The sequence below is a fragment of the Oncorhynchus nerka genome, linkage group LG4 (genome assembly GCF_034236695.1).
Source record: "Oncorhynchus nerka isolate Pitt River linkage group LG4, Oner_Uvic_2.0, whole genome shotgun sequence".
NCBI classification, from domain to species: Eukaryota; Metazoa; Chordata; class Actinopteri; order Salmoniformes; family Salmonidae; genus Oncorhynchus; species Oncorhynchus nerka.
Genome location: NC_088399.1, coordinates 14,524,424 through 14,549,017, shown reverse-complemented (window position 1 = coordinate 14,549,017; position 24,594 = coordinate 14,524,424). Strand labels below are relative to the sequence as shown.

The 24,594-nt window shown below is 39.7% G+C and overlaps 2 protein-coding genes across 4 annotated transcripts; both read left to right on the top strand.

Annotated features, from left to right (window-relative positions):
- Nucleotides 1-9,572: 9,572 nt before the first annotated feature.
- LOC115118661 (zinc finger protein OZF-like) lies at nucleotides 9,573-12,082 on the top strand. Its single transcript, XM_029647344.2, has 2 exons — nucleotides 9,573-9,875; nucleotides 10,489-12,082. Exons 1-2 carry the CDS (start codon nucleotides 9,680-9,682, stop codon nucleotides 11,640-11,642), a joined length of 1,350 nt encoding a protein of 449 aa, XP_029503204.1. The 5' UTR covers nucleotides 9,573-9,679; the 3' UTR covers nucleotides 11,643-12,082.
- Nucleotides 12,083-16,081: 3,999 nt separating this feature from the next.
- Nucleotides 16,082-21,551, top strand: LOC115118584 (zinc finger protein 345-like). Of its 3 annotated transcripts, none has more exons than XM_065017249.1 (4): nucleotides 16,082-16,647; nucleotides 18,190-18,448; nucleotides 18,619-18,714; nucleotides 19,273-21,551. In XM_065017249.1, the coding sequence occupies exons 1-4, from the start codon at nucleotides 16,510-16,512 to the stop codon at nucleotides 21,042-21,044; spliced, it is 2,265 nt and encodes a 754-aa protein (XP_064873321.1). In that variant the 5' UTR covers nucleotides 16,082-16,509; the 3' UTR covers nucleotides 21,045-21,551. The 3 variants fall into 3 exon arrangements, with proteins under 3 accessions (XP_064873321.1, XP_064873323.1, XP_064873322.1); XM_065017251.1 differs by lacking the exon at nucleotides 16,082-16,647 and adding an exon at nucleotides 16,656-17,746; XM_065017250.1 differs by lacking the exon at nucleotides 16,082-16,647 and having other exon boundaries at nucleotides 16,656-18,448.
- Nucleotides 21,552-24,594: the final 3,043 nt, after the last annotated feature.

Below are 24,594 nucleotides of genomic sequence, written 5' to 3'. Positions count from 1 at the left end.
TGCTCCATACTCGGTGTATAATTTACAATACCAGAAGCTAAAACAATGATTAAGAAAATGTAAACATGTTACATACAAATTGCAAAACTTAAACATGCAGAGTTTAAATTGTTGATGTTCGATTTTGTTATACGACTCATGATCACATAATGTGACTTCAATGTCCAAAAAAAAAGGATTCTGAAAAATGAGTCAAATAATCCATGAGGTACAGGAGTTAACGCGAGGGCAGAGAATTCCCCCAAAATGTTTTTTTTTTACCTAAAACTAGTAAGAGACAATATCAAATGTTTCAAGAAAATGACTACACATTTGTACAGAGCATAAATAATAACCTACACTCACGGTAAGAAAATAGTACGCTAGCATTCAATCATATACACTAAAATCTTAATTAGAAAAACATTTTAGGGGTCGGTCCATATGAATAAAGAGACCTTTTGTTATTTGTATGTGTGCATTTTATTTACATTTGCACATTTTATTTTAACAGTTGGATCACATACATTTATGCTCTAACTAAACCATATTAAACAATTCCAATAGCAGTGTGTTTTCATTCAAATAATTTTACAGTTTTCTCTGAAAATATCAATATTGACATGTCCCACACAACATTTGTCCAACTTTTTAACTCACTTAACCCCAAGATTTTCACAGGTTTTCACCATCATTGTAAATCATTGGTTCATTTGTTGCTTTGGGAAAGTAGTTCCTGGAGATCTTTACTTTGATTAGAGATTCATTTACATTTGACCCTCAGATTTATGGCCAACCCTGTAATGTGAACTTAACTCCCATTTCAATATGGTAAAACTACTACTTTTTAAATGATTTTAAAAAACTGTGCGTGTCGAGGATAAAATGTCAACCCAGTTACCAATAGAAAGATAGGCTCAAAATGTTTCGTTTTTTTGTTAACCTCTTCCTGTTGCACACAACAAGCTTCCATTCCCCCAATCACAAGGGGAGTTTTATTTAACCTTTAACATGTAATCGTCAAACCTGTGACTTCTATAGTCATTTTTCTTAATTTAATCTTGAGATGGCAAAACATGTTTGTTAATAAAGTTGAACATGTGCTCTTCATGACTAGGGCTGTTCCGGTGACAGTATTACCGCCACACCGGCAGTCACGAGTCATTAACGCAATCAAATTCTTCAAACTTTTTCCCCCGAGACAGGTGCATGATAATGGTCCATTCTAAATCAAAACAAACTCATTTCACACATACAGTACCAGTCAAAAATTTGGACACACCTACTCAGTTGAAGGTTTTTCTTTATTTTTACTATTTTCTACATTGTAGAATAATAGTCAAGACATCAAAACTATGAACTAACACATATGGAATCATGTAGTAACCAAAAAAATGAACAAATACAAATATTTTATATTTCAGATTCTTCCAAGTAGCCACCTTTTGCCTTGATGACAGCTTTGCACACTCTTGGCATTCTCTCAACCAGCTTCGTGAGGTAGTCACCTGGAATGCATTTCAATTAACAGGTATGCCTTGTTGTAAGTTAATTTGTGGAATTTCTTTCCTTCTTAATGCATTTGAGACAATCAGTTGTGTTGTGACAAGGTAGGGGTGGTATACAGAAGACAGCCCTATTTGGTAAAAGACCAAGTCCATATTATGGCTTAAATAAGCAAAAAGAAATGACAGTCCATCATTACTTTAAGACATCAAGTAATTTCTTCAAGAACTTTCTTCAAGTACAGTCGCAAAAACCATCAAGCGCTATGATGAAAATGGCTCTCAAGAGGACCACCACAGGAAACGAAGACCCAGAGTTACAACTGCTGCAGAGGATAACTTCATTAGAGTTAACTGCACCTCAGAAATTGCAGACCAAATAAATGCTTCACAGAGTTCAAGTAACAGACATCTCAACATCAACTGTTCAAAGGAGACTGTGTATCAGGCGTTCATGGTCAAATTTCTGCAAAGAAACCACTACTAAAGGACACCAATAAGAAGAAGAAACTTGCTTGGACTGGTGGACATTAGACTGGTGGAAATCTGTCCTTTGGTCTGATGAGTCCAAATTTGAGATTTTTGGTTACAACCGCTGTGTCTTTGTAAAACGCAGAGTAGGTGAACAGATTATCTCTGCATGTGTGGTTCCCAACGTGAAGCACGGAGGAGGTGTGGTGGTGCTCTGCTGGTGACACTGTCAGTGACTTATTTAGAATTCAAGGCTCACTTAACCAGCATGGCTACCGCAGCATTCTGCAGTGATACGCCATCCCATCTAGGTTGCGCTTATTGGGACTATCAATTGTTTTTCAACAGGACAATGACCCAACACACCTTCAGGCTGTGTAAGGGCTATTTGACCAAGAAGGAGAGTGATGGAGTGATGCATCAGATGACCTGGCCTCCAAAATCACCTGACCTCAACTCAATTGCTGTGGTAGCAATTTGCTTACCGCCCCAACAGATCCACAGTTGATGCAATCACCAGCACACTGCACACTGCCCTGTCCCATCTGGACAAGAGGAATACATATGTAAGAATGCTGTTCATTGACTATAGCTCAGCATTCAACACCATAGTACCCTCCAAGCTCATAATCAAGGTCGGGGCCCTGGGTCTGAATCCCGCCCTGTGCAACTGGGTCCTGGACTTCCTGACGGGTCACCCCCAGGTGGTGAAGGTAGGAAACAACACCTCTTCGTTGATCCTCAACACTGGGGCCCCACAAGGGTGCGTGCTCAGTCCCCTCCTGTACACCCATGACTGCGTGACCAAGCACACCTCCAACTCAATCATCAAGTTTGCAGACGACACAACAGTAGTAGGCTTGATTACCAAGCAACTGCACTGCCTACAACCGCAAAGCTCTCCAGAAGGTGGTGTGGTCTGACCAGCGCATTACCGGGGTCAAACTTCCCACCCTCCTGGACACCTACAGCACTCGATGCCATAGGAAGGCCAAAAAGCTCATCAAGAACATCAACCACCCGAGCCACTGCCTGTTAACCCGGATTTCATCCAGAAGTCGAGGTCAGTACAAATGCATCAAAGCTGGGACCGAGAGACTGAAAAACAGCTTCTATCAAGGCCATCAGACTGCTAAACAGCCATCACTAGCACATCATAGGCAGCTGCCTATAGACAGATTAGGAATCACTGGCCACTTTTAGAAATGGATCACTAGCCACTTTAATAAATGTTGCGTATCTAGAGTTACTCATCTCAGATGTATAAACTTCACTCCACACTATTCTACAGTATCGTAGGCACGTTTAAATTGTGTTTACATATTGCATCACCCATTTCATATGTATATACTGTATTGCATTCTATACTGCACCACTGACTGTTAACAGCCATCTCCAGCACATCAGGGGCTGTTGCCTATATACCTAGATTAGGAATCACTGGCCACTTCAAGGAAATGAAACAGTAGCCACTTTAATAATCTGAGTGGTCTAATGTTACATTTATTCAATTGTATTTTTACTTAATGATAGGCAAATTAAAGAAATCAATAAACAGAATAATTAGTAGGGGTTGCACACTAATCACCAGCATAACATTTCAAGTAATTTCAAGACCAGTTCTTCCTATTTGTGACAATAGAATAATTACTCATATTTAACCATCTGCATTGACTAATTATGGATGTTTATACAAAAAGTAGGTGTAGCCTACAAGTCTTTTTAATTAGGTGAATTTCGCTGATTCTGCTTGAAGCACACTAAACTACCTCACTGTAAAATCAACAAGGAATATCACAATTAGGCTGTCAGCCCACCCCAGTCAATGTGACAATGGTTTCACATAATAGAGCCGTTCACTTCAATGTTGTCCCTGCACTTTATTTGGGTTGGGGAGTCAGAGCGTTAAAAATGGGCAACCACTTTGCCAACATCACCGTGGCTATAGCCTCAGCTTCTGCTTTAATTTGAGAAATTAGGCTACATGGGTGTTTGGAAAAGTGTAATTATGGTTAATTTCACAATGGAAAAGAAATGATAGAGGCGACATACCATTAATTGACTTGCTCCGGTCAGTGTACTCAAATCCATTTGTCCTCTTCTCAATCTCCATTCTCCTACCGCTAAATAGATCTTCGTCTTGGTTTCGACAGTTGTTCTCTGGAAATTACGAAATGTTTCTTTATGTTTTCATCCAGGTCGCTAATTACAGAAGAACCACTTCATGCCTCTGCCAGTTCATAGGAAAAACCTTTTGCGCCACTCTCGTGCTACAAAACACACCTTGACGTTTTCATGAATCACGTGACGAAACACTATTTGGCGTCTGAATTCTGGGATTTGTAGGATTCAATCATTGTGGGGTTGTATTAGGACAGTCTAAAAACAGTAGTCTAAAATGTCTGAAATAACCTACTAGTTCATCCATTGTATTTCAAACAGTTTCAAACTATTTAATATTTAGTAGTGTCTGTGATAGGCCTAATGACAAAATACAGTAATATAGCTACACTGAATTGACCTGCTTCTCACCTCTGAAAAGCAAAATGCCATCCATAAGAGATCATGACATGATAATGCCCTGTTTGTAATATGGAACTGATTTCCATATTAGCTAAAGGGTTTGTGGAAGGAGGATGACTCTCTCTCTCTGATATCTGTAGAGTGTATATACACTAAACAAAAACATAAACGCAACATGTAAAGTGTTGGTCCCATGTTTCGTTTATATTCTTGTTTAGTGTATAAATACTGTATCTACAGATATCAGAGAGAGAGAGAGAGAGAGAAAGAGATCCTCCTTCCACAAACCCTTTACCTAATATGGAAAGAGTGTGCAAAGCTGTCATCAAGGCAAAGGGTGGCTACTTTGAAGAATCTAAAATCCAAAATATATTTTGATTTGTTTAACACTTTTTGGTTATGACACGATACCATATGTGTTATTTCATAGTGTTGTAGTCTTCACTATTATTCTGCAATGTAGAAAATAGTAAAAATAAAGAAAAACCCTTGAATGAGTAACTATGTCCAAACTTTTGACTGGTGCAGTAAATACAGGGTTGGGGAGTAACAGATTACATGTAAGGGATTACAAAGAAACTACCTGTAATCCGTTACATTACTAGCAAAAAATAATGTAATCAGATTACAGATACTTTTGAAAAACCATCTGATTAATTTGAGGATTACTTTTATATTCAGAAATAATGTTTACGAAAAAATATATTTGACACTTCTCTGTTTTCTCAGTGACATTCAAATCAGCATTGAAAAAAATTGAAAATGTATGTTTGTTCCACCTGAGCGAGTCTGACCACAAGTGAGAGACCACTACGATGACACACCAAATGGGTTTGATGGATCGCGGGAAAAATATTATAGGAATAGGCTTTTGTAGACTACAGTACAAGCTATGTCTTCCGATGATGCGACTGGTGTCGGCATCCAAAGATGATGTAACTTGAATAAACGCTTGGAGGTAAGGATGACAGCAGTGGTGTAGTCTACAGCGATACGGACATCACTTAGTATTGATATCTACAAAGCGGATTGACGTGAATCACACTGCTACTCTCTCATTTAGCTATTTGCGATTTACCGATTGTGGTTGTTGTGGATGGCTGTTCACAAATCTAAATGTGTGATATTTAAACCAAATAATGGTTGAATTCAAGAAGTTTAAGCTGCTTATCAAACATTGTTTTTGAAACCAGTGGACATTCAGTGACAAATGCGCTCTTACGACAGCTCATAGTGCGGAACCCAGCCTATGGAATAAAAGTGGGGGTTTTATTGCTCAATCTAATTCATGCTGATAAAAATGTTTTTATCCTTAGGCTTAATGGACACATGCTCAAACTCGTACAGTTTTTATAGACTTAAAATAACAATATGTAGTTGCTACATCCATTTTGGACTTATAAATGATAAATATAAAGATATAATAGAATCGTATTATTATGTGGTAAAAAAGCGATCGGTTAGAAGAAGCCTACATAACCAAACCATAAAGTAAAATATAACATCCATATGTATGGCCAGCTATGTAAACTTTAACATTGATTTATCCTCCAATAGATGTCGTTCAATTGGTAACAAACATGCTTTGTCTTCTTCTAATTCCTCTTAAGGGGAAAGTAATCTAAAAGTAACTGATTACATTTAGAAAGTAACTTACCCAACCATGTAGAATATATATATATATTTTTTTAAACTGGGTGGTTCGAGCCCTGAATGATGACTGGCTGATAGCCGAGGTATATCAGACCATATACCACAGGTATCACATTTGGTATGACAAAACATGTATTTTTACTGCTCTAATTACATTGGTGGCCAGTTTATAATAGTAATAAGGCACCTCGGAGGTTTGCGGTATATGGCCAATATACTACCGATAAGGGCTGTATCCAGGCACTCTGTGTTGCGTCGTGCTTAAGAACAGCCCGTAGCCATGGTATATTGGCCATATACCACACCCCCTCATGCCTTATTGCTTATATATATTATATGCAGCCTGCAGGATCGACAGCATAAATGCTCATCAAATCAAATATTATTTGTCACATGCGCCGAAAACAACAGGTATAGGTAGACCTTACAGTGAAATGCATATTCACAAGCCCTTAACCAACAATGCAGTTTTAAGAAAAATAAGTGTTAAGAAAGGATTTACTCAAATAAACTAAAGTAAAAAATAAATGAATAGAAAATCATTAAAGAGCAACAATAAAATAACAATAGCGAGGCTATATACAGGTGGTACAGAGTCAATGTGCTGGGGCACAGGTTAGTCAAGGTAATATGTATATGTTTTTATTTAACTAGGCAAGTCATGTTTTATTTGACTTTTTTACCTTAACTAGTCAGTTAAGAACACATTTTTATTTTCAATGACGGCCTAGGAACTGCCTTGTTCAGGGGCAGAACGACATATTTTTACCTTGTCAGCTCGGGGATGTGATCCAACCTTTCTGTTACTAGTCCAACGGTTTAACCACTAGGCTACCTGCCGCCCCGATAAAGCTAGATGTAGGCTAGATGTCAGGTACAGTGATGCCAGAGACATCAAAACCAAGTGAGAAATTCATTACTGTGTTGTCCAACCTAGGAGAGATGCAGAGACGGCTCATTTGAATGTAGCACACTTCACATCCAGGCATAACCTGACTGTGGTCAACTCAGGGCTAGTACATTTCCCCCCATTCCCCTGTATATTGCTGCCCTCTGGTGATGTCATTACATACTTGCTTTGGTTTAGTCCAGCAGAATAAAAATAAGGAAGATATTATCTGGAACAATCCAGCAAAGGACCATTGAAAATGCAGGGTTTCTAATTCTACCCACAGTCGTAGACTTATCCTGCCACCCACCCTCACGTGAAATTCATGGGACTTTGCTGGAACATTGTCAGCTATTTAGAAAAAATAAATACATGTTGAATTCTATTTGGCTTCTTTGTAATGTGTTATGCTGACATTTTACATGACATGTTAGTCATTTAGCAAACACCTATCCAGAGCACTGTACAATCCGTACCTTCAACTAAGGTAGGTAAAACAACCACTTATCACAATCATTTTTTTGATAGTAGTAGGCCTATCATAAATAAGCATTTAAAAAAAAAAGTTTTTGCATTCATAACTGGCACTGGCTTTCAAATTATGTACAGTAGCATAAAAGTCTGAAATAAAACAAATAAACAGAAACTGTCACGTTCTGACCTTAGTTGTTTTATTATGTCTTTGTTTTAGTATGGTCATTGCGTGAGTTGGGTGGGTTGTCTATGTTCCCTTTTCTATGTTTTGGGATTTCTGTGTTTGGCCTGGTATGGTTCTCAATCAGAGGCAGTGTCCCTGATTGAGAACCATATTTAGGTAGCCTGGTTTCACTTTTGAGTTGTGGGTGTTTATTTTCCGTGTTTGTTACCACACGGGACCGTTTCGTTTGTTTCACTTTGTTATTTTGTATTTTTGTAGTGTTCAGTTTTTCTTATTAAAATGGACACTTACCACGCTGCAAATTGGTCCGACATCTCTTACTCCTCGTCAGAGGACGACGACGAACGTTACAGAAACACTCAAACTTTCCTCCTATGCTGTCTTCAGAGGTAATACCTCTAAAACATTAGCTAGATTAGAAATGAATACATTCATTTTCCCAGAGAGAACTTCCATTTTCACAATCCTAGGATTTGGGAGAAATAATCTCTAATCTATCTAGACTACAGAGAGCTTAATCTGTGACAGTCAACCCTCTGAGATTCATTTATCGGCAGGTAGCATAGCAGTTAAGAGTTTTGGGCCAGTAACCAAAAAGTTGCTGTTCGAATCCCTGAGCCGACTGGGTGAAAAATCTGTTGTTGTCCCCTTGAGCAAGGCACTTAACCCGAATTGCTTCTGTAAATCGCTCTAGATAAGAGCATCTGCTGAATGACTAACATTTTTAAATGTATAATTGATTTGCAGAATATGGCAATGTATTCTGGTATGTTTCTTTTGTCGCACTGCTTTGTTTTATTTTGGCCAGGTCGCAGTTGTAAATGAGAACTTGTTCTCAACTGGCCTACCTGGTTAAATAAAGGTGAAATAAAAATGGTAAAGAATCACTCTGACAGGGGGAGGAGAGAGAAAGAGAGTTTGACAGTCAATCAATGAAGCTCTTTGATGTTCAATAGATATGAGTCTAGGTTGGCAAGTAAAATAATGTTATATACGTACTACCAGCATCCTATGAAGGATTTGGGAAACTCACCCCACAATAATGAGTACCTTTCCAATGACAGACAGACAATCATTCAGTGAGGTCACTTCCAAGAAATGGATGTGAGCTTCTCCAGCTCAACCTCGCTCTTCTTCTGCTCAGCGATCTCCTGTTCCAAACACTCCATGAAGGCTTCAACTGCGTTCTCCTGGGCTACAACCACCTCCTTCACCTCAAAGTGTACGTCTTCTCTCAATTTTACAGATTGACTGACCTTCATGTCTTAAAGTAATGACGGACTACCGTTTCTCTTTGTTTGTTTGAAATGTTCTTGCCATAATATTGACTTGGTCTTTACCAAATAGGGCTATCTTCTGTATACCACCCTACCTTGTCACAACACAACTGATTGGCTCACAAGCATTAAGAAAATTAAGAAATTAATCAAATGCATTAAGAAAATTAACTTTTAACAAGGCACACCTGTTAATTGAAATACATTCCAGGTGACTACCTCATGAAGCTGGTTGAGAGAATGCCAAGGGTGGCTACTTTGAAGAATCTCAAATATAAAATATATTTTGATTTGTTCAACGCTTTTTTGGTTACTACATGATTCCATATGTGTTAGTTCATAGTTTTGATGTCTTCACTATTATTATACAATGTAGAAAATAGTCAAATAAAGAAAAACACTTGAATGAGTAGGTGTTCTAAAACTTTTACCGGTATATATATATATATATATATATATATATATCACTCTGCATTGTTGAGAAGGGCCTGTAAGTAAGCATTTCACTGTTAGTCCACACCTGTTGATTACGAAGCATGTGACAAATAACATTATTTGATTTGATACGATACAGGACTCTTATTCTGAAATATTCCCAAAGATCAGACCTGGAAGTACTTAGTCATTCTGGCCTACTTCACACCAGTTTTTGTAACTAGCTAGCTATAGCAACTCTTGAGCAGCACGACAATCAATAACTTCTCCCACTATTTTTCTCCCCAAAATGTCTAAACTACAGCTACTTAATGAGGTTCTCGATGAAAAATTAGCTGCAGTTCCCCTGGAGATATCCGTAGTAGTTAAAACAACGATAGCAGAGTACCAGGGAGAAATCTCCCGTTTGAAGCGGGCGGTTGCACGTCTACGAAGACTGCTGGATTTGGTTTTCAAACCAGAGATAAAATTGCAAAGATTAGCAGGTTTGTGACGACGTGTCTCTGTTTAACATGCATTTACAGTGTAGCCCAATATTAATCATTAAAATGTGAGGCTTTGATTAGAACATTAGCATATACTGACGAGTAACAATACACGATGTGGGGGATACGCAAACAGTATGGCTAGCTAACTACATAACGTTAGCTAGCAAGCAAGTACAATGACTTTAATTACAATTTAATAGCATACCAATTTCACGGCGAAATATTCAAATAAAATATGGCCATTGTCCATTGAAAATGCATTTTAAAAAGTGTTCTATTTGCCATTTTGTCTTAAATAGTATTTAATCCGTTTTTGAAAAGGTATTATATTTTACTGGGACTCGTGTGTTCAGTCCGATAAATCAGTCAAGTAATCCTATTTCTTCCATTTCGGCATTTATTTTGTGGATGGGCTCCAGAGCTAAGACACTGCATCTCAGTGCAAGGGGTGTCACTACAGACTCTGGTTCGATCCCATAGCGTGGCGCACAATTGGCCCAGCGTCGTCCAGGTTAGGGTTTGTCCGGGGTAGGCCGTCATTGTAAATAAGAATGTTCTTAACTGACTTAACTAGTTAAATAAATACAAATACATTTGATTCTTTCTCCAGACCTCCAGCAGCTCACTCTCACTGAAGAGGTTATTCCTGAGCAGAGTCACTGTGAGCAGGAATGGAGCCCTGGTCTGGGGCCAGTGGAGTCAGATACCGAAGAGTCTATGTGGGACTCTTTCAACATCATAACTGTGGAGAACCGAACAGAATCTGATGGCGAGAGCCACAACAGAGAATCTGAATCAACCAGTGACTATGAGCCCCCCTCTGAAGTAAGTCCAGACAGTGACAACAGTGAAAATGGAAACGTGGATAGAGTGGAGAGTGGAATACCACTGTCAGGATTAAAGCCTCTCAAATCAAAGAGAGGAAGAGGACGGCCAAGGAAAGGAACCAGTGAGTTGCCTGATCTGAAATGTGACGTGTGCGGGAAATGCTTTACAGCAGCACGTAGTCTGAAAAGGCATCAGCTAAATCTGCACAGTGACGAGAGACTAACAGGACAGCCAAAGAAAAAAAACTGTGAGTTTCCTGATCTGAAATGTGATGTGTGTGGAAAATGCTTTGAGAAAGCACGTAATCTGCAACGGCATCGGCAATATCGGCACAGTGAGGAGAGACGACACATGTGCGACACTTGTGGGAAATGTTTCATCCGGAAGGACCATATGACCCAGCACATGAAGCTTCACACAGAGGAGAAAAAACACTGCTGCACTGAATGTGGCAAATGTTTCCTTCACAAGTCCATCCTGAAAAATCATATGGGTACTCATACAGGGGAGGCTTTTAAATGTGATGTGTGTGGAAAATGCATGACGACTGCAGGTGGTCTGAAAGTGCATCAAAAAAATCACACTGAGAAATCGCATCAGTGCAAAGAATGTGACAAAGCCTACACCTTTAAGGGAGACCTGATAAAGCATGTGAGGATTCACACTGGGGAGAAACCATTTCAATGCAAAGAATGTGGCAAATGCTTCAGCGACAAGGGAAGCCTTCCAAAGCATATGATGACTCACACAGAGGAGAAACCACATCGCTGTAACGAATGTGGCAAATGCTTCAGTCTGAAGGGAAGCCTGACAGCGCATATGAAGATTCATACAGGGGAGGGAGTTCAATGTCATTTGTGTGGAACTCACTTGAAGTTAAAATCAAGTCTAAAAAGACATCTGCGAACTCATAGAAGGAATAGCCCTAATGAATGAGAACACGTACAAATGTTTTGGAAAGATCCAAGCTGAATATGAATTATAATTGTTATTTCTGTGGAATGGAAAAGGAGACCATTTTTCATAAATATTTTACCTGTATTTATAGTGTAATGTTTTGGATTGACAAACAGAACATGTACAATTGAATGGCTTTGATAATGACTTATTTCAGAAATGAGATTGATAAGAATTTAGTATATTTAATTCAACTGCTAATAATTTATAGGTCAAATTCATATTTTCAAAACAAATGGTCTGATTTAACTAAAATGGCACTATTTTAAATACAATTAAAAACAAAGGCACTATTATTAATCAACATGATTTGTTTGGGGAGGACTCCTGGCAATGTAAAAAGTTTGTTTTTGTATGTGACTATTCCTCTTTCGCTAAAATAATATATATATATAAATAAAAAAGAGGCAAGGCCCCCACTTGTGTCATGTCACATCATACCTGGACCACCTATTGAGATTAGTTTTTTTAAAGCTGGTTAAATGAGGTGAAAGGGAGACTGGAGGACTTTAAGCAGATTTCCCAATATTAATGGACAAAACATTTGCACAACCACCCTGGGTGTGTAAACGGTGGATTTAGAAACTAGAGGTGCTCCTGTGTAGAATGGACCCCACTTTTACTGCGACACAATTAACAGAATTTATTTGAATTTTTTATTTTACCTTTATTTAACCAGGCAAGTCAGTTAAGAACAAATTCTTATTTTCAATGACGGCCTAGGAACAGTGGGTTAACTGCCTGTTCAGGGGCAGAACGACAGATTTGTACCTTGTCAGCTCGGGGGTTTGAACTTGCAACCTTCCGGTTACTAGTCCAACGCTCTAACCACTAGGCTACCCTGCCGCCCCTGAAGTGTATATAGTCCCCAAAAAAAGAAATCACAATAGCTTAAAAATACATTAAATTATTTAGATGATAACTAGCATTAAATATATTGACAATAGTGCATATTTTCCCCCTGATTATTTGTTTACAAGGTAAACAGGACAGGACTCTTATTCTGGAGGATTCCAAAATGGTCTCTGTTAACTGGAATCCTTGGGAAGTCCCTTTCTGTTAGGGAACACCTACTCTGGGAAGTGTTTTTTTCCCTCGCCTTTATTTAACCAGGTAGGCCAGTTGAGAGAGAACAAGTTCTCATTTACAACTGTGACCTTGCCAAGATAAAGCAAAGCAGTGTGACAAAAACAACAACACAGAGTTACACATGGGATAAACAAACGTACAGTCAATAACACAATAGAAAAATCTATATACAGTTTGTGCAAATGTAGTAAGATTAGGAATAAATAGGCCATATGGTGAAATAATTACAATTTAGCATTGGCACGAGTCATAGATGTGCAGAAGATGAATGTGCAAGTAGAGATACTGGGGTGCAAAAGAGCAAGAAGATAAATAACAATATGGGGATGAGGTAGTTTGGTGGGCTATTTACAGATGGGCTGTGTACAGGTGCAATGATCGGTAAGCTGCACTGACAGCTGATGCTTAAAGTTAATGAGGGAGATATAAGGCTTCAGTTATGTTTGCAATTCGTTCCATTCATTGGCAGCAGAGAACTGGAAGGATAGGTGGCCAAAGGAGGAGTTGGCTTTGGCGATGACCAGTGAAATATAACTGCTGGAGTGTGTGCTACGGGTGGGTGCTGCTATGGTGACCAGTGAGCTAAGATAAGGCGGGACTTTACCTAGCAAAGACTTATAGATGACCTGGAGCTAGTGGGGTTTGGAGATGAATATGAAGCGAGGGCCAGCCAATGAGAGCATACAGGGTGCAGTGGTGGGTAGTATATGGGGCTTTAGTGACAAAACGGATGGCACGGTGATAGACTACATCCAATTTGCTGTGTAGTGTTGGAGGCTATTTTGTAAATGACATTGCCGAAGTCAAGAATCGGTAGGATAGTCGTGTGCATGTACAATAACTCAATTTGCCTTTACACTCCTAAACAACACCATTTTTAAAAACTTTTGCAAAGGGTAAAGTCTACAAAACTTAGTCCACACTGTTCATAACATATTCTAGTTTTGGGAACAGAAAACGGTATTGAGATCAAATGTTTAATTGAAAATTTGCAAAAGCCTGGCTAAAATCCATCTCCCACTGCCCACCAGTGGGCTTCCTCACATATTTGGTAGAGAGTGGTAACACTAACCGGATGCTTCACATTAATACATCCAGTGAAATATCTGTCTCATTGTTCTATCTGTGGTAGTATTCGAACAAAACTTATGGCTCTGGCACTGACCATTCCCAGAATGCATCGTTATTCTTGCCAGAAGCACAGATAGAACAATGAGACACACACACACCCATAAAATGAGGTGGAAACTGAGCTGCACTTCCTAACTGCCAAATGTATGACCATATTAGAGAGACATATTTCCCTCAGACTACAAACTCACAAAGAATTTGAAAACAAATACAATTTTGATAGACTCCCATGTCTATTGGGTGAAATACCAGTGTGCAATCATATCAGCAATATTTGTGACCTGTTGCTACAAGAAAAAGTCAACCAGTGAAGAACAAACACCATTGTAAATACTACCCATATTTATTTACTTTCCCTTTTGTACTTTTAACTATTTGCACATCGCTACAACACTGTATATTGACATGACATTTGAAATGTCTTTATTCTTTTAGAACTTGTGTGTGTAATATTTACTGTAAATGTTTTGTTTATCTATTTCACTTGCTTTGGCAAAGTAAACATATGTTTCCCTGCCAATAAACCCCCTAGAATTGCATCTGCTTGGTGTTTCCACTCACTACCAAATATGGTAGTGAGAGGAAGCCCAGTGAACAGCAGTGGAATAAGATGGATTCTGCATGTTCTCAATGATGAAACATTTGATCTAAAGTTTTCTGTTCGCAAAACTGAAATATGCCATGAACAGAGTGGACCAAGTCTTGAAGACTTTACCCTTTGCCAAAGTTGTAAAAAATTGCGTTGTTTCGAAAGAGTGCAAAGGCTAATTAAGTTATTGCACAAGCACACTTCAGAGTAGGCATTGTAATGGAAATATACAGATGATGCTAGAATGGGCCAATAGGATCTCACTAGCTCGTGCTTGGCTCTGCCCACTATGACTAATTTGTTCCCATTGGAAACGACAGGCTGTGGTCTATCTTGATTTAGTTATAAAAAAAATCTTTGCAATAAGTATTTTAAGAAATTAAGAGATGGTGAACCTAAACTCGATTCGTATTAACGGCCATTTGCCGAATTCAAAACAACTGGGATATTTTAAAAATACGAGGTCAAATCATGACGTCAGTGATCTTCAGATCGGAGCCTTAGAAAGAGGCCCGAGTTCCCTGGTTAGAATTCCAAGTTGGATGACCTTTCAAATCGATTTTTCCCAGTTGTTTTGAATGCTCGGAAGTGTGAGATTTCCGAGTTCCCAATTGTTTTGAATCTAATCTCATTGTTCTGTGACTATACCCTAGCTTTTTACAAGGGTTTTCGTGACGTGATGGAAAAGTGTTGCGGTAGCTTTTGATAAAGAAGAACATCAAGACGAAGCAGCTGCTGTATAAGTGGGATACACTGTTAAGCGCTACATCCAGAAGGGTTTGCCTTGCCTTTTGGCTGATCCATTTGTGGTTGCAGGGTGGCTAAAAACAGAGTTGGGTGCTGTGGAATCGGTGAGGGTAACCAGAAGTGGTCGTAATAATTGTGTTTCTGTTGGTCAGAGGGAGATGGCGCTGCGCGTTAAACGAATGGGAGCAAGAAATGTGAATTATTATGCTCTCAAGAAAAAGGGCACCATTGAAATTAGTGATTACTGCTGTAGCAGTAAATGTAAAAGTTGACCAACTGAAAAGGAAGATTCCTGGTATTTGTGATGCTCGTCGTTTGGTGCTACACACAGGGTGGCGTGACTGGTGAAACAGAAGAGTCTGTTCTTTTGAGTTTTTATGTTGAGGCTTTGCCCGACAGTGATGTTAGGATACATACGTTGTCCTGTACAAGCTTTTGTGCTGAATACATTACGTTGTTACAGGTGTCAAGCTTATGGGCATGTGGCAGCAGTGTGTAGGAGAGAGGTTCCTAGGTGTGCAGAAGGGCATGAAACAAAGGAATGTTTAGCATTGGGGAAAGTAGTGGTATGTGTTAATTGTAGGGGTGCCCATGGGGCTGGGGATCAGAAAAGTCCCATGCGAGAGAGGCCGGTTGAGGTTTCCAGGGTTAGAGTAGTGCAGAAGTTGTCATATGCTGAGACAGTGAAGAAAGTGGAGTAAGATGGGTCAAGGGGGAGGGATCCTGAGAGGAGTGGTGTGAGTAGTAGATCTGTACCAGTACAGAGGGATAGGCCAATAAGTGATATATTTCGGTAAGATTGGATTTTTTGCATTTATAGCAATGGTTATCAACTGTACTGCAGGGATAGAATGTAAGTCTCCGAAAATGTAGGTTGTGGTGGCAGATGCAGAGGTATTTGGGTGTGCAAGACTTGACATCAGACGAATTACAGGGTGTGTTAAGCAGTGGTGCCCATCCTTTCAGGTTGTTGGCCTAAGGTAGGACTAAATAGATTTAGAAATCGTGGAGTAGAATGGTGTTATTTTTATATTTTTCTGAGTGTAGTGTTAATGGTAGGGTCTGTATTTATTTATTTAAAAATTCAAGCAAAGTATAAGGGAGTTGTACTCCAGTCTAGTAGATGGCGGTAATGCAACATTTATTGGATACCAACCGCCGTTAAACGTCATCAAAGAATCCTAGTTTCTTCAAATATTTCTGTTATTGCCTGCTTCACAGCGGTAGCACACAAAAGATGCTAGCTATTTTATTTTATTTGAACGTTACGTGAATGAGTCTGAGGGCAAAATGTCAACTTACAATATGTTCCAGTCAGAAACAACATCGATTATGGCTTTTGTCGTCGAGACTGTAATGAAAGAAATTAGCCATCTTTCAAACGCGCAACACTCGGACGCTAACGACTGCAGTAAACCGGAGAGAGAGGTGAGCACTGACAAATACTCTACTGAGCAGCGTGATGGTGGGTGCGTAGTGACTACAGTTAACGTCGAACAAAAGTTTTAGATAATTAGCTTTCTCAATTGTTAGGTAACGTCACTACTGCTATACCTTATGCCGCGTTCTTGTCCTAGTCGGAACTAGGAAACTGACATTTCCGACTTGATAACTGGTTGAACGAGGCACGTGTAACTTAAACCAGTTTGCAAGTCTAATTTCAGAGTCTCCTATTTCCGACTAGGACGTGAACGCGGCATTAGCTCTCGAAAACTAGGGAGAAGGCAGAATGCCGCCTCGTTTTCAGGCATTAGCATCGCCCACTACTACATGTGAACAATCCCGAAGCGCTGTTATAACGTTTAGAAACGTCAATAATCGCTTGTAAATATGGCTTTCGAAAAATGACATTTTATATTTAATCAGCGAGAATTAAAAATTTTAAAAAATCCTTCAAATAAAAAATGTACATACTGTAGCAGTTTTGCATATATCTATACAGCTGGGCGCCTACATCCAACGAAACTACACTTCCCGAGTTAGGCATATACAGGTGTTCAAACATTGCTAGATAGTTTATTAGCCTTTTTTCTCACGTAAACAAGCGCTGTAACATGGAGATATGGCCATGTGGGAGCATGAACCAAGCCCTATCAAGGTGCTTACCAATTTAACCAGACATCAAGAGACTAGTGTTAATGTTCAGATTGAGTTTTGGGGTCTTTTATACTAGCAATATTTCAATCTGTTCGATTTCGCAGTGTGGATAAAGGTAAAATGTGCATGTCCCATCTCAGAATTGAGGTGTCTTAATGTAACCATGATTGCATTCGACCTCAGTGCAACTCGGTGTAAACAAGCGTAAGGGTAGAGACAGCATCTTCTGGCAAGCCCTAAACTATGTTGCTAACTTGCTAGGTAGCTATGGTTTCACATCCTCTGCTGTGGCTGGCTGTATACTGTTAGGTAGTCTAATATCCACAGGAAAGTGTTTTACACTTCTCCAGCGTGCCAGTGGCCATCGAAGGTGAGCATTTGCCCACTGAAGTCTGTTACGACTCCAAACTGCAGTCAGGTCAAGACCCTGGTAAGGACAACGAGCACACAGATAAGCTTCCCAGAGACGATTTCTGGCAGTTTTTGAAGAAATTGTTTGCTTGGTCTCAGATTATCCCACAGGTGAAGAAGCCATATGTGTGTTGGTGGTCCTGGGCTGACGACGTCTTTTGTGAAGCCTGTTGGACGTACTGCCAAATTCTCTTAAATGACATTTGAGGTGGCCTTTTATTGTCCCCAGCACAAGGTGCACCTGTGTAATGATCGTGCTGTTAATCAGCTTCTTGATATGCCACACCTGTCAGGTGGATGGATTATCTTGGCAAAAGAAATGCTCACAGATTTGTGCACAATTTCTGGAATATTTTATTTCTGCTCATGAAACATGGGACCAACACTATACATGTTGTGTTTTGTATTTCTGTTCAGTGTAGTAGCTAGCTAATCAGTTTACTTTTTAAAATTTCTCTACAGCTTTGCACCATGATGAATCTGGTGATGGGGGAGGCTATTCGTAAAATCTGCCAACTATTCCTAGTGACCTCCTCATGTTTACAAAATGAAAATGGGAAACTGAAAACCAAGGTGGAGGAGATGGAGGAAGATATGAAGACAATAACTGAGAAGGCTGAACATTATAGAATGTCTCTAGCTAAAGTAGAGGCACAAGCGGAACCGAAAGGACCTACCCATGTTCTGCACAATGGAATCATCTTTGCAATTAAACCACTTGGTGAGTGTTATAGACCTACAGTAATTACTGTCTATAGCAAATTAGTTAACTTATTTTTTTCCCCTATATCTTTGATAGTTTTGTTTATCAACTTACATCACACACATTGTGTGGAAAGAAAGGGAAAAGAGTTGTAAATATTTCAATGTAATATTGCATGTTACTTTTAGATCTCCCACTGTTGCCTGGAATGACAGCGGGTTCAGCATTGCCAGGGAATGTCAGTCAAGCAAACCCTGTCACTAACGCAGCATCAGTCCGTGCAGGTAATATCCTCAAGTTGGTGTTCATTTGAATAATTGTTGACAAACCAGGGGTGCATTCAATTTAGTTAAATGTTGTCTATGGTTTAGTTCAATGTTTGTTGGCTGCGTGATGAGTTGTACTTGAACTATATGTATTCCCTGAATGGTGCATGCGCTTTTCTTAATCAATCTGGGTTTGGCCTGATCAATATGTGGCTGTTTCAAATCGCAAAACTTGTGCTGCAAACAATCACCATCTGGGCCAACTTAATCACAACATTCTTGGACTGGTCGTTCAAAACATCGCTGTTTCTGTTGAATCAAATGTTGCACCCGGTTGTGTCCTGCTGAATGAGCTCCAGCATTCAGCAGGACACTAGGAACCAAAACGGTGAGTGACTACCTGAACTTGTCCAAGAAACACTTGTGTTCGTTTTGTTGCAAAATATTGTCATATATTGGTTGATTTTTATTTGACTAATTAACGAAATTGGTTTTGGACAACTTTGTTTTCTTATGTCCTCTTAACTTGGGCCATAGTTTTACAATGTGTGTCATCTTATTCCTTTTTATATTTAGGTCTTGCAAAAGTTTGCAGTAAACCCACAGAGACGTCTTCATTGGAGAATGACTCTCTGGGAGACACAGATGGACTGAATACAGACCTCTCCCCAAGAGACACTGAATCCAACGTTGAGCATATGAGAGCTGCTCTGCCAGGGAGCAACGAGAGAGACGGCCATGAAAGCCAGAAAAACAGCAATACTACTAAAGGGACACGATCCAAAGAAACCAAACGCTTCAAGTGTGATGTTTGTGAGAAGACCTTCAGCAAGAAAGAGTTGTTGAGAGTTCACAAGTTAACGCATACAAGACCCTTCAAGTGCGATGTGTGTCAGAAGACCTTCACCAGGAATGGGTTACTGGAAGCTCACAAGCTAACTCACACCAGACCCTTCAAGTGTGATGTTTGTGACAAAGTCTTCAACCTGAATCGCTTGCTGGTACGTCACAAGCTAATTCACACAGGAGAGAGGCCATTCGCTTGTGGTCAATGTGGCAAAACATTCAGAATGTCCAAGCAGCTCGAACATCACATGGTGCGTCACAGAGAAAAAACATTCAGTTGCAAAGTTTGCGACAGTATATTCCCTGCCAAGAAAGATCTGACACAACATCGGCTTGTTCATGCTTTGGAGAGACCGTTCAAGTGCCTGACTTGTGGAAAGGGTTTCACATCAAGGGCTGCGCTTATGGGGCACGAGAGAATCCACACCGGTGAAAAACCACACAGCTGTGCTGAATGTGGGAAGAGTTACAGACTGTCTTATGACCTAAGTATTCATATGCGAAGACATACAGGTGAACGTCCGCACTTATGCTCAGAGTGTGGTAAGAGCTTTATAACTAAATCCAGCCTTGAAAACCACAAGGTAATCCATACAGGGGAGAAGCCATTTAAATGTGAGACCTGTGGAGCTGCTTTTGGCCATAAAGCAAACCTTCAGAGACACCAAGTTCTTCACACAGGGGAGAGACCTTACAAATGTAAAGTGTGTGGGAAAAGCTACCTTCAGTCCACTGACCTAAAAGCTCACATGCACCGTCATGGGGCAACCAAACCATTTATGTGTGACCTATGTGGAAAGACTTTCATTTACAATTACCAAATGAGACAGCACAATCTAAAATGGCACACAGCTGAAGGAGAGAACCTTCCTGGGGGAGTTGGAACCTTGACAAAGCCATTCAGTTGTGATGTATGTTTGAATGGCTTCAGCTCCATGCTAACTCTGAAAAAGCATCAAGAAATTCACACAGGACAAAATCAATACTCTTGTTCTGTTTGCGGGAAGACCTTTGCCTATAAAAATACTTTGGACTATCACATGAAACTTCACAGTGGAGAGAAGCCCCATGAATGTAAATACTGTGGAAGAAAATTCATTCTTAAGCAAGCTCTCAAAGGACATGAGCGAACCCATACAGGTGAAAAGCCCTTCAAATGCAGTTATTGTGACAAGACTTTCTCAGTCAACAGCAATCTCAAAAGGCATGAGCGAGTCCACACGGGAGAGAAGCCATTCAAATGTGACGTCTGCGGGAGAGGTTTCAGCCAAGCCAACAACGTCAAAGCCCACATGCAAGTCCACACTGGAGTTAGGCCTTATTATTGCAAGAGATGTGGAAAGGGCTTTTCTGACATAAGACACTACAAAAACCATAGCTGTAATGGTGTGGCAGCAACACGTGATCGGTCTCGTAAATCTTCAGACCGCTCTTTCAGAAGTAGGAAAGGAGGTAGAGACAGGAGTGCTTGCCATAATGCTGCTGTGATGTCGACTCAGTGATATATTCTTGATCATTCACAGTGGGGCAACTTCCTGCTTTCAGACATCAGGAAAAACATGGATGTATTCAGCAGGGTGAGAAGTTCTCGGGTGAGTTTCTGGAAAGCCTCGTAGGGAATGAGATGCCGTAATGCTTGGAGATTTTGCTATAAGTCTTAGTCAATGTTCATGAGCCCACATTATCATGGAGACGTTGTATATTTCTGACTGTGTTCAATCATTTACAATGTGTTATTTTTTAAAATGTTGTGTAAATCCTTAAAACACCTAATTCATGTGAAAATATCAGAACTACACATTAATACTTTGTCCATCAGCTACATAGGACCGCTCAATTAGTTATTCAGGTGATTGTCCTGATTGGGCAAGAATTTTGAAAGAATTCTTGTTTTTAAAGGTCCAATTTGGCTGTTTCTTTATCAATATCATATCATTTCTTGGTAACAATTGAAGTACCTCATTTTGCTTGTTTTCAATTAAAATGTTCAAAAATATATTTTAAAATCACTTTTTAGCTATGAGCAATTTCTAAAGCAAGAATTTTGCTTGGACTGTCAGAGTGGTGAGGGGAAAACTGTTGTTATTGGCAGAGGTTTGGAACTCTTCCTTATTGGTCTATTAACTCATTTATCACCAGAAACTCCATCCCACCAAAACAGGCTGAAATGTCAGCTGGTCTTTTCAAACAACTCTTACTTTAAAAGGGAATTATCATTCTCACAGTATTATTCCAACTTCATAGTGTGGAAATACTGTACATGACCAAAGGTATGTGGGACACCTGCTCATGTCACAGCTCATTACAAAGTCATGGGCATTAATATGGAGTTGGTCCCCCCCTTTCCTGCTAATCCAGCCTCCCTCCACTATTCGGGAAGGCTTTCCACTAGATGTTGGAACATTGCTGTGGGGACTAATGCTCTTGTGGCTGAATGGAAGCAAATCCCTGCAGCAATGTTCCAACATCTAGCGGAAAGCCTTCATAGAAGAGTGGAGGCTGTTATAGCAGCAAAGGGGGACCGACTCCATATGAATGACCATGATTTAATGCCCAGCTTTAAGCTGTTCACCTTGGTGTACTATTTTACCTTTGTAAGAGACTTAAGAATGTCTTTACCTTGTTTGGTTAGTTCCATTTCAAATTACTTTTGGGAGAAGTAGCCTTAGCTTGAGGAGAAGTGCATTGGATCTCCTTTTATTTGGGACATTGCATTTTATGGTTTTTAAATACTACATTTAGGACTCGATTCTTGAGTTGTATCCGCATTAGTCCCTTCCCATGTATTCTAAGTGTCTTACTTTTTTATGATGGTATAATTTATTGTAACATTTTTATTATCTGGAACTGATGCTGAAAATTGTTGCTTTAATCAGTTTTATACACCGATGGGTGGTTTCCCGGACAGACTTTTAATTTAAGTTCTAGGCTCAATCGATTTAAACTAATCCAGATTTTAAAAATGTATTTCTGAGATGTTGCTTGACTTCAGATTAATTTGTTCTAGACTAGGGCGTCTCAGACTAAGGTAAGTAAGGACTAACCATTTAACCTTTGAAGCCTAATTTATACTAACAAAAATCTAAATGCAACATGCAATAATGTCAAATATTTTACTGAGTTGCAGTTCATATAAGGAAATCAGTCAATTTAAATAAATTCATTTGGCCCTAATCTATGGATTTCACATGTCTGGGCAAGGGTGCAGCCATGGGTGGGTCTGGGAGGGCATAGGCCCACCCACTGGGGAGCCAGGCCCACGCCAGGCCCACCCACTGGGGAGCCAGCCCCAGCCAATCAGAATGAGCTTGCCCCTACAAAAGGGCTTTATTACAGTTCACACAAAGCTTTGTAGACTATTGGGAATACAGTCGGTTCACTTACACCACACAAATCTCCTGTTTCACAATGAAGGTCCAAGATGCCAAAAATCTCAAGGTGATAAGTAGTAGGAGGGATGGGCCTTCTGTAAACAGTCAGATGAAAGCCCTGGCTTTAACTAGGCAAGTTGGTTAAGAACAAATTGTTATTTCCAATGACTGCCTACCCCGGCCAAACCCTAACCCAGACGCCGCCCTATGGGACTCCCAATCACGGCCGGTTGTGATACAGTCTGAAATCGAACCAGGGTCTGTAGTAACTCTAGCACTGAGATGCAGTGCTTTAGACCGCTGCGCCACTCGGGTGCCAAGGTGAACCTGGGGGCCAACATCCATTAATCTGAAGTTAAACCTACTTCTGGACAGGTTTAATGTAAGATTTCACTTAGATCTAGATAAACTCTAATAGTCCTGGAAATCTGACTTTAAAAAAAATCTAGACTAGGGCAAATCAGACTTAAACCATGTCTGAGAAAAACTAATGCAGTTAGTCTAGGATTAGGCTTAATCTGTGTCTGCGAAATCGCACCGGAGTGTACAAAATATTATGGACACCTTCCTAATATTGAGTTGCATCACACCCCTTATGCCCTCAGAACAGCTTCAATTCGTCAGGGAATGGACTCTACAAACTGTCAAGCGTATCACAGGGATGCTGGCCCATGTTGACTCCAATGCTTCCTACAGTTGTGTCAAATTGTCTGGATGTCCTTTGGCTGGTGGACCATTCTTAATACACACAGGAAACTGTTGAGTGTGACAAACCCAGCAGCGTTGCAGTTTTTGACACAAACCAGTGTGTTTGGCACATACTTCCATACCCCATTCAAAGGCACTTAAATATGTTGTCTTGCCCATTCACCCTCAATGTCTTTCACCTGGTCAAGCTATCTCAAGGTTGCACAACTGGTGACCCGTGGGTGGTTTTATTTGGCCCCCGAAGTTTGCTGAGCAAAAAAAAAAATTCATTGTTGGATATAAAAGATTAAAAACACCAGGAAATCAGCTCTTTATTTAATTTTGAAAGTCTGTTCCCAAATAACAGAGATGTGATCGTATACAAATGTAAGCAAGTTTTGAAATTATTTTAGTCAAATTTGATCTGTTTGGGCTTCTTGCAGTCGATTTGACATTACAAATGATTTGTAATTATGTTCCGGCTGCCCGACCATCCGTTCAAGAACAAAAATCGGTACATGGCTCAGTCTAGTTGATGATCCCTGGTATGTCATGGAAAGAGCAGGTGTCCTTAATGTTTTGTTCATTCATTCTAAATTCACTTTCATTTTATTCCATTTTGATAGACCGCAGCGGATTTAGAATGTTGAATTTGTTTCATCTCTCACTGATGACCTGACAATCCCATCCTCTGAGTTATGTTTTATCAGAATTTTCAACATCATAATCATTATATAGTTTACTAGTTTGTGTTGCTGTGCTCATCTTATTTTCAACAATTAATTCCACATAGAGGAAATAGAATTTCAGCTTTTCTATTGGCATGGTTTCCAAGAACATTGATGTTGAGTCTTTACTGGTAATCTGACACCTTCATCCTCTACATGAGCATCTGTCTGATTATCAACATCATGACTTGTTTGATGTTCCATAATGATCTCTGTTTTCATTCATTGATTCCACTTTGACAGACAAATCTATTTCCTCCATTGGC

What these genes read in the sequence shown, in the direction of transcription:
- LOC115118661 (XM_029647344.2), top strand. Translation starts at nt 9,680, where the DNA reads ATGTCTAAACTACAGCTACTTAATGAGGTTCTCGATGAAAAATTAGCT. An exon ending in AAAATTGCAAAGATTAGCAG is followed by an intron (nt 9,876 to 10,488) that starts GTTTGTGACGAC and finishes TTCTTTCTCCAG; the next exon opens with ACCTCCAGCAGCTCACTCTC.
- LOC115118584 (XM_065017249.1), top strand. Translation starts at nt 16,510, where the DNA reads ATGTCAACTTACAATATGTTCCAGTCAGAAACAACATCGATTATGGCT. An exon ending in GCAGTAAACCGGAGAGAGAG is followed by an intron (nt 16,648 to 18,189) that starts GTGAGCACTGAC and finishes ATTTCTCTACAG; the next exon opens with CTTTGCACCATGATGAATCT. An exon ending in CTTTGCAATTAAACCACTTG is followed by an intron (nt 18,449 to 18,618) that starts GTGAGTGTTATA and finishes TGTTACTTTTAG; the next exon opens with ATCTCCCACTGTTGCCTGGA.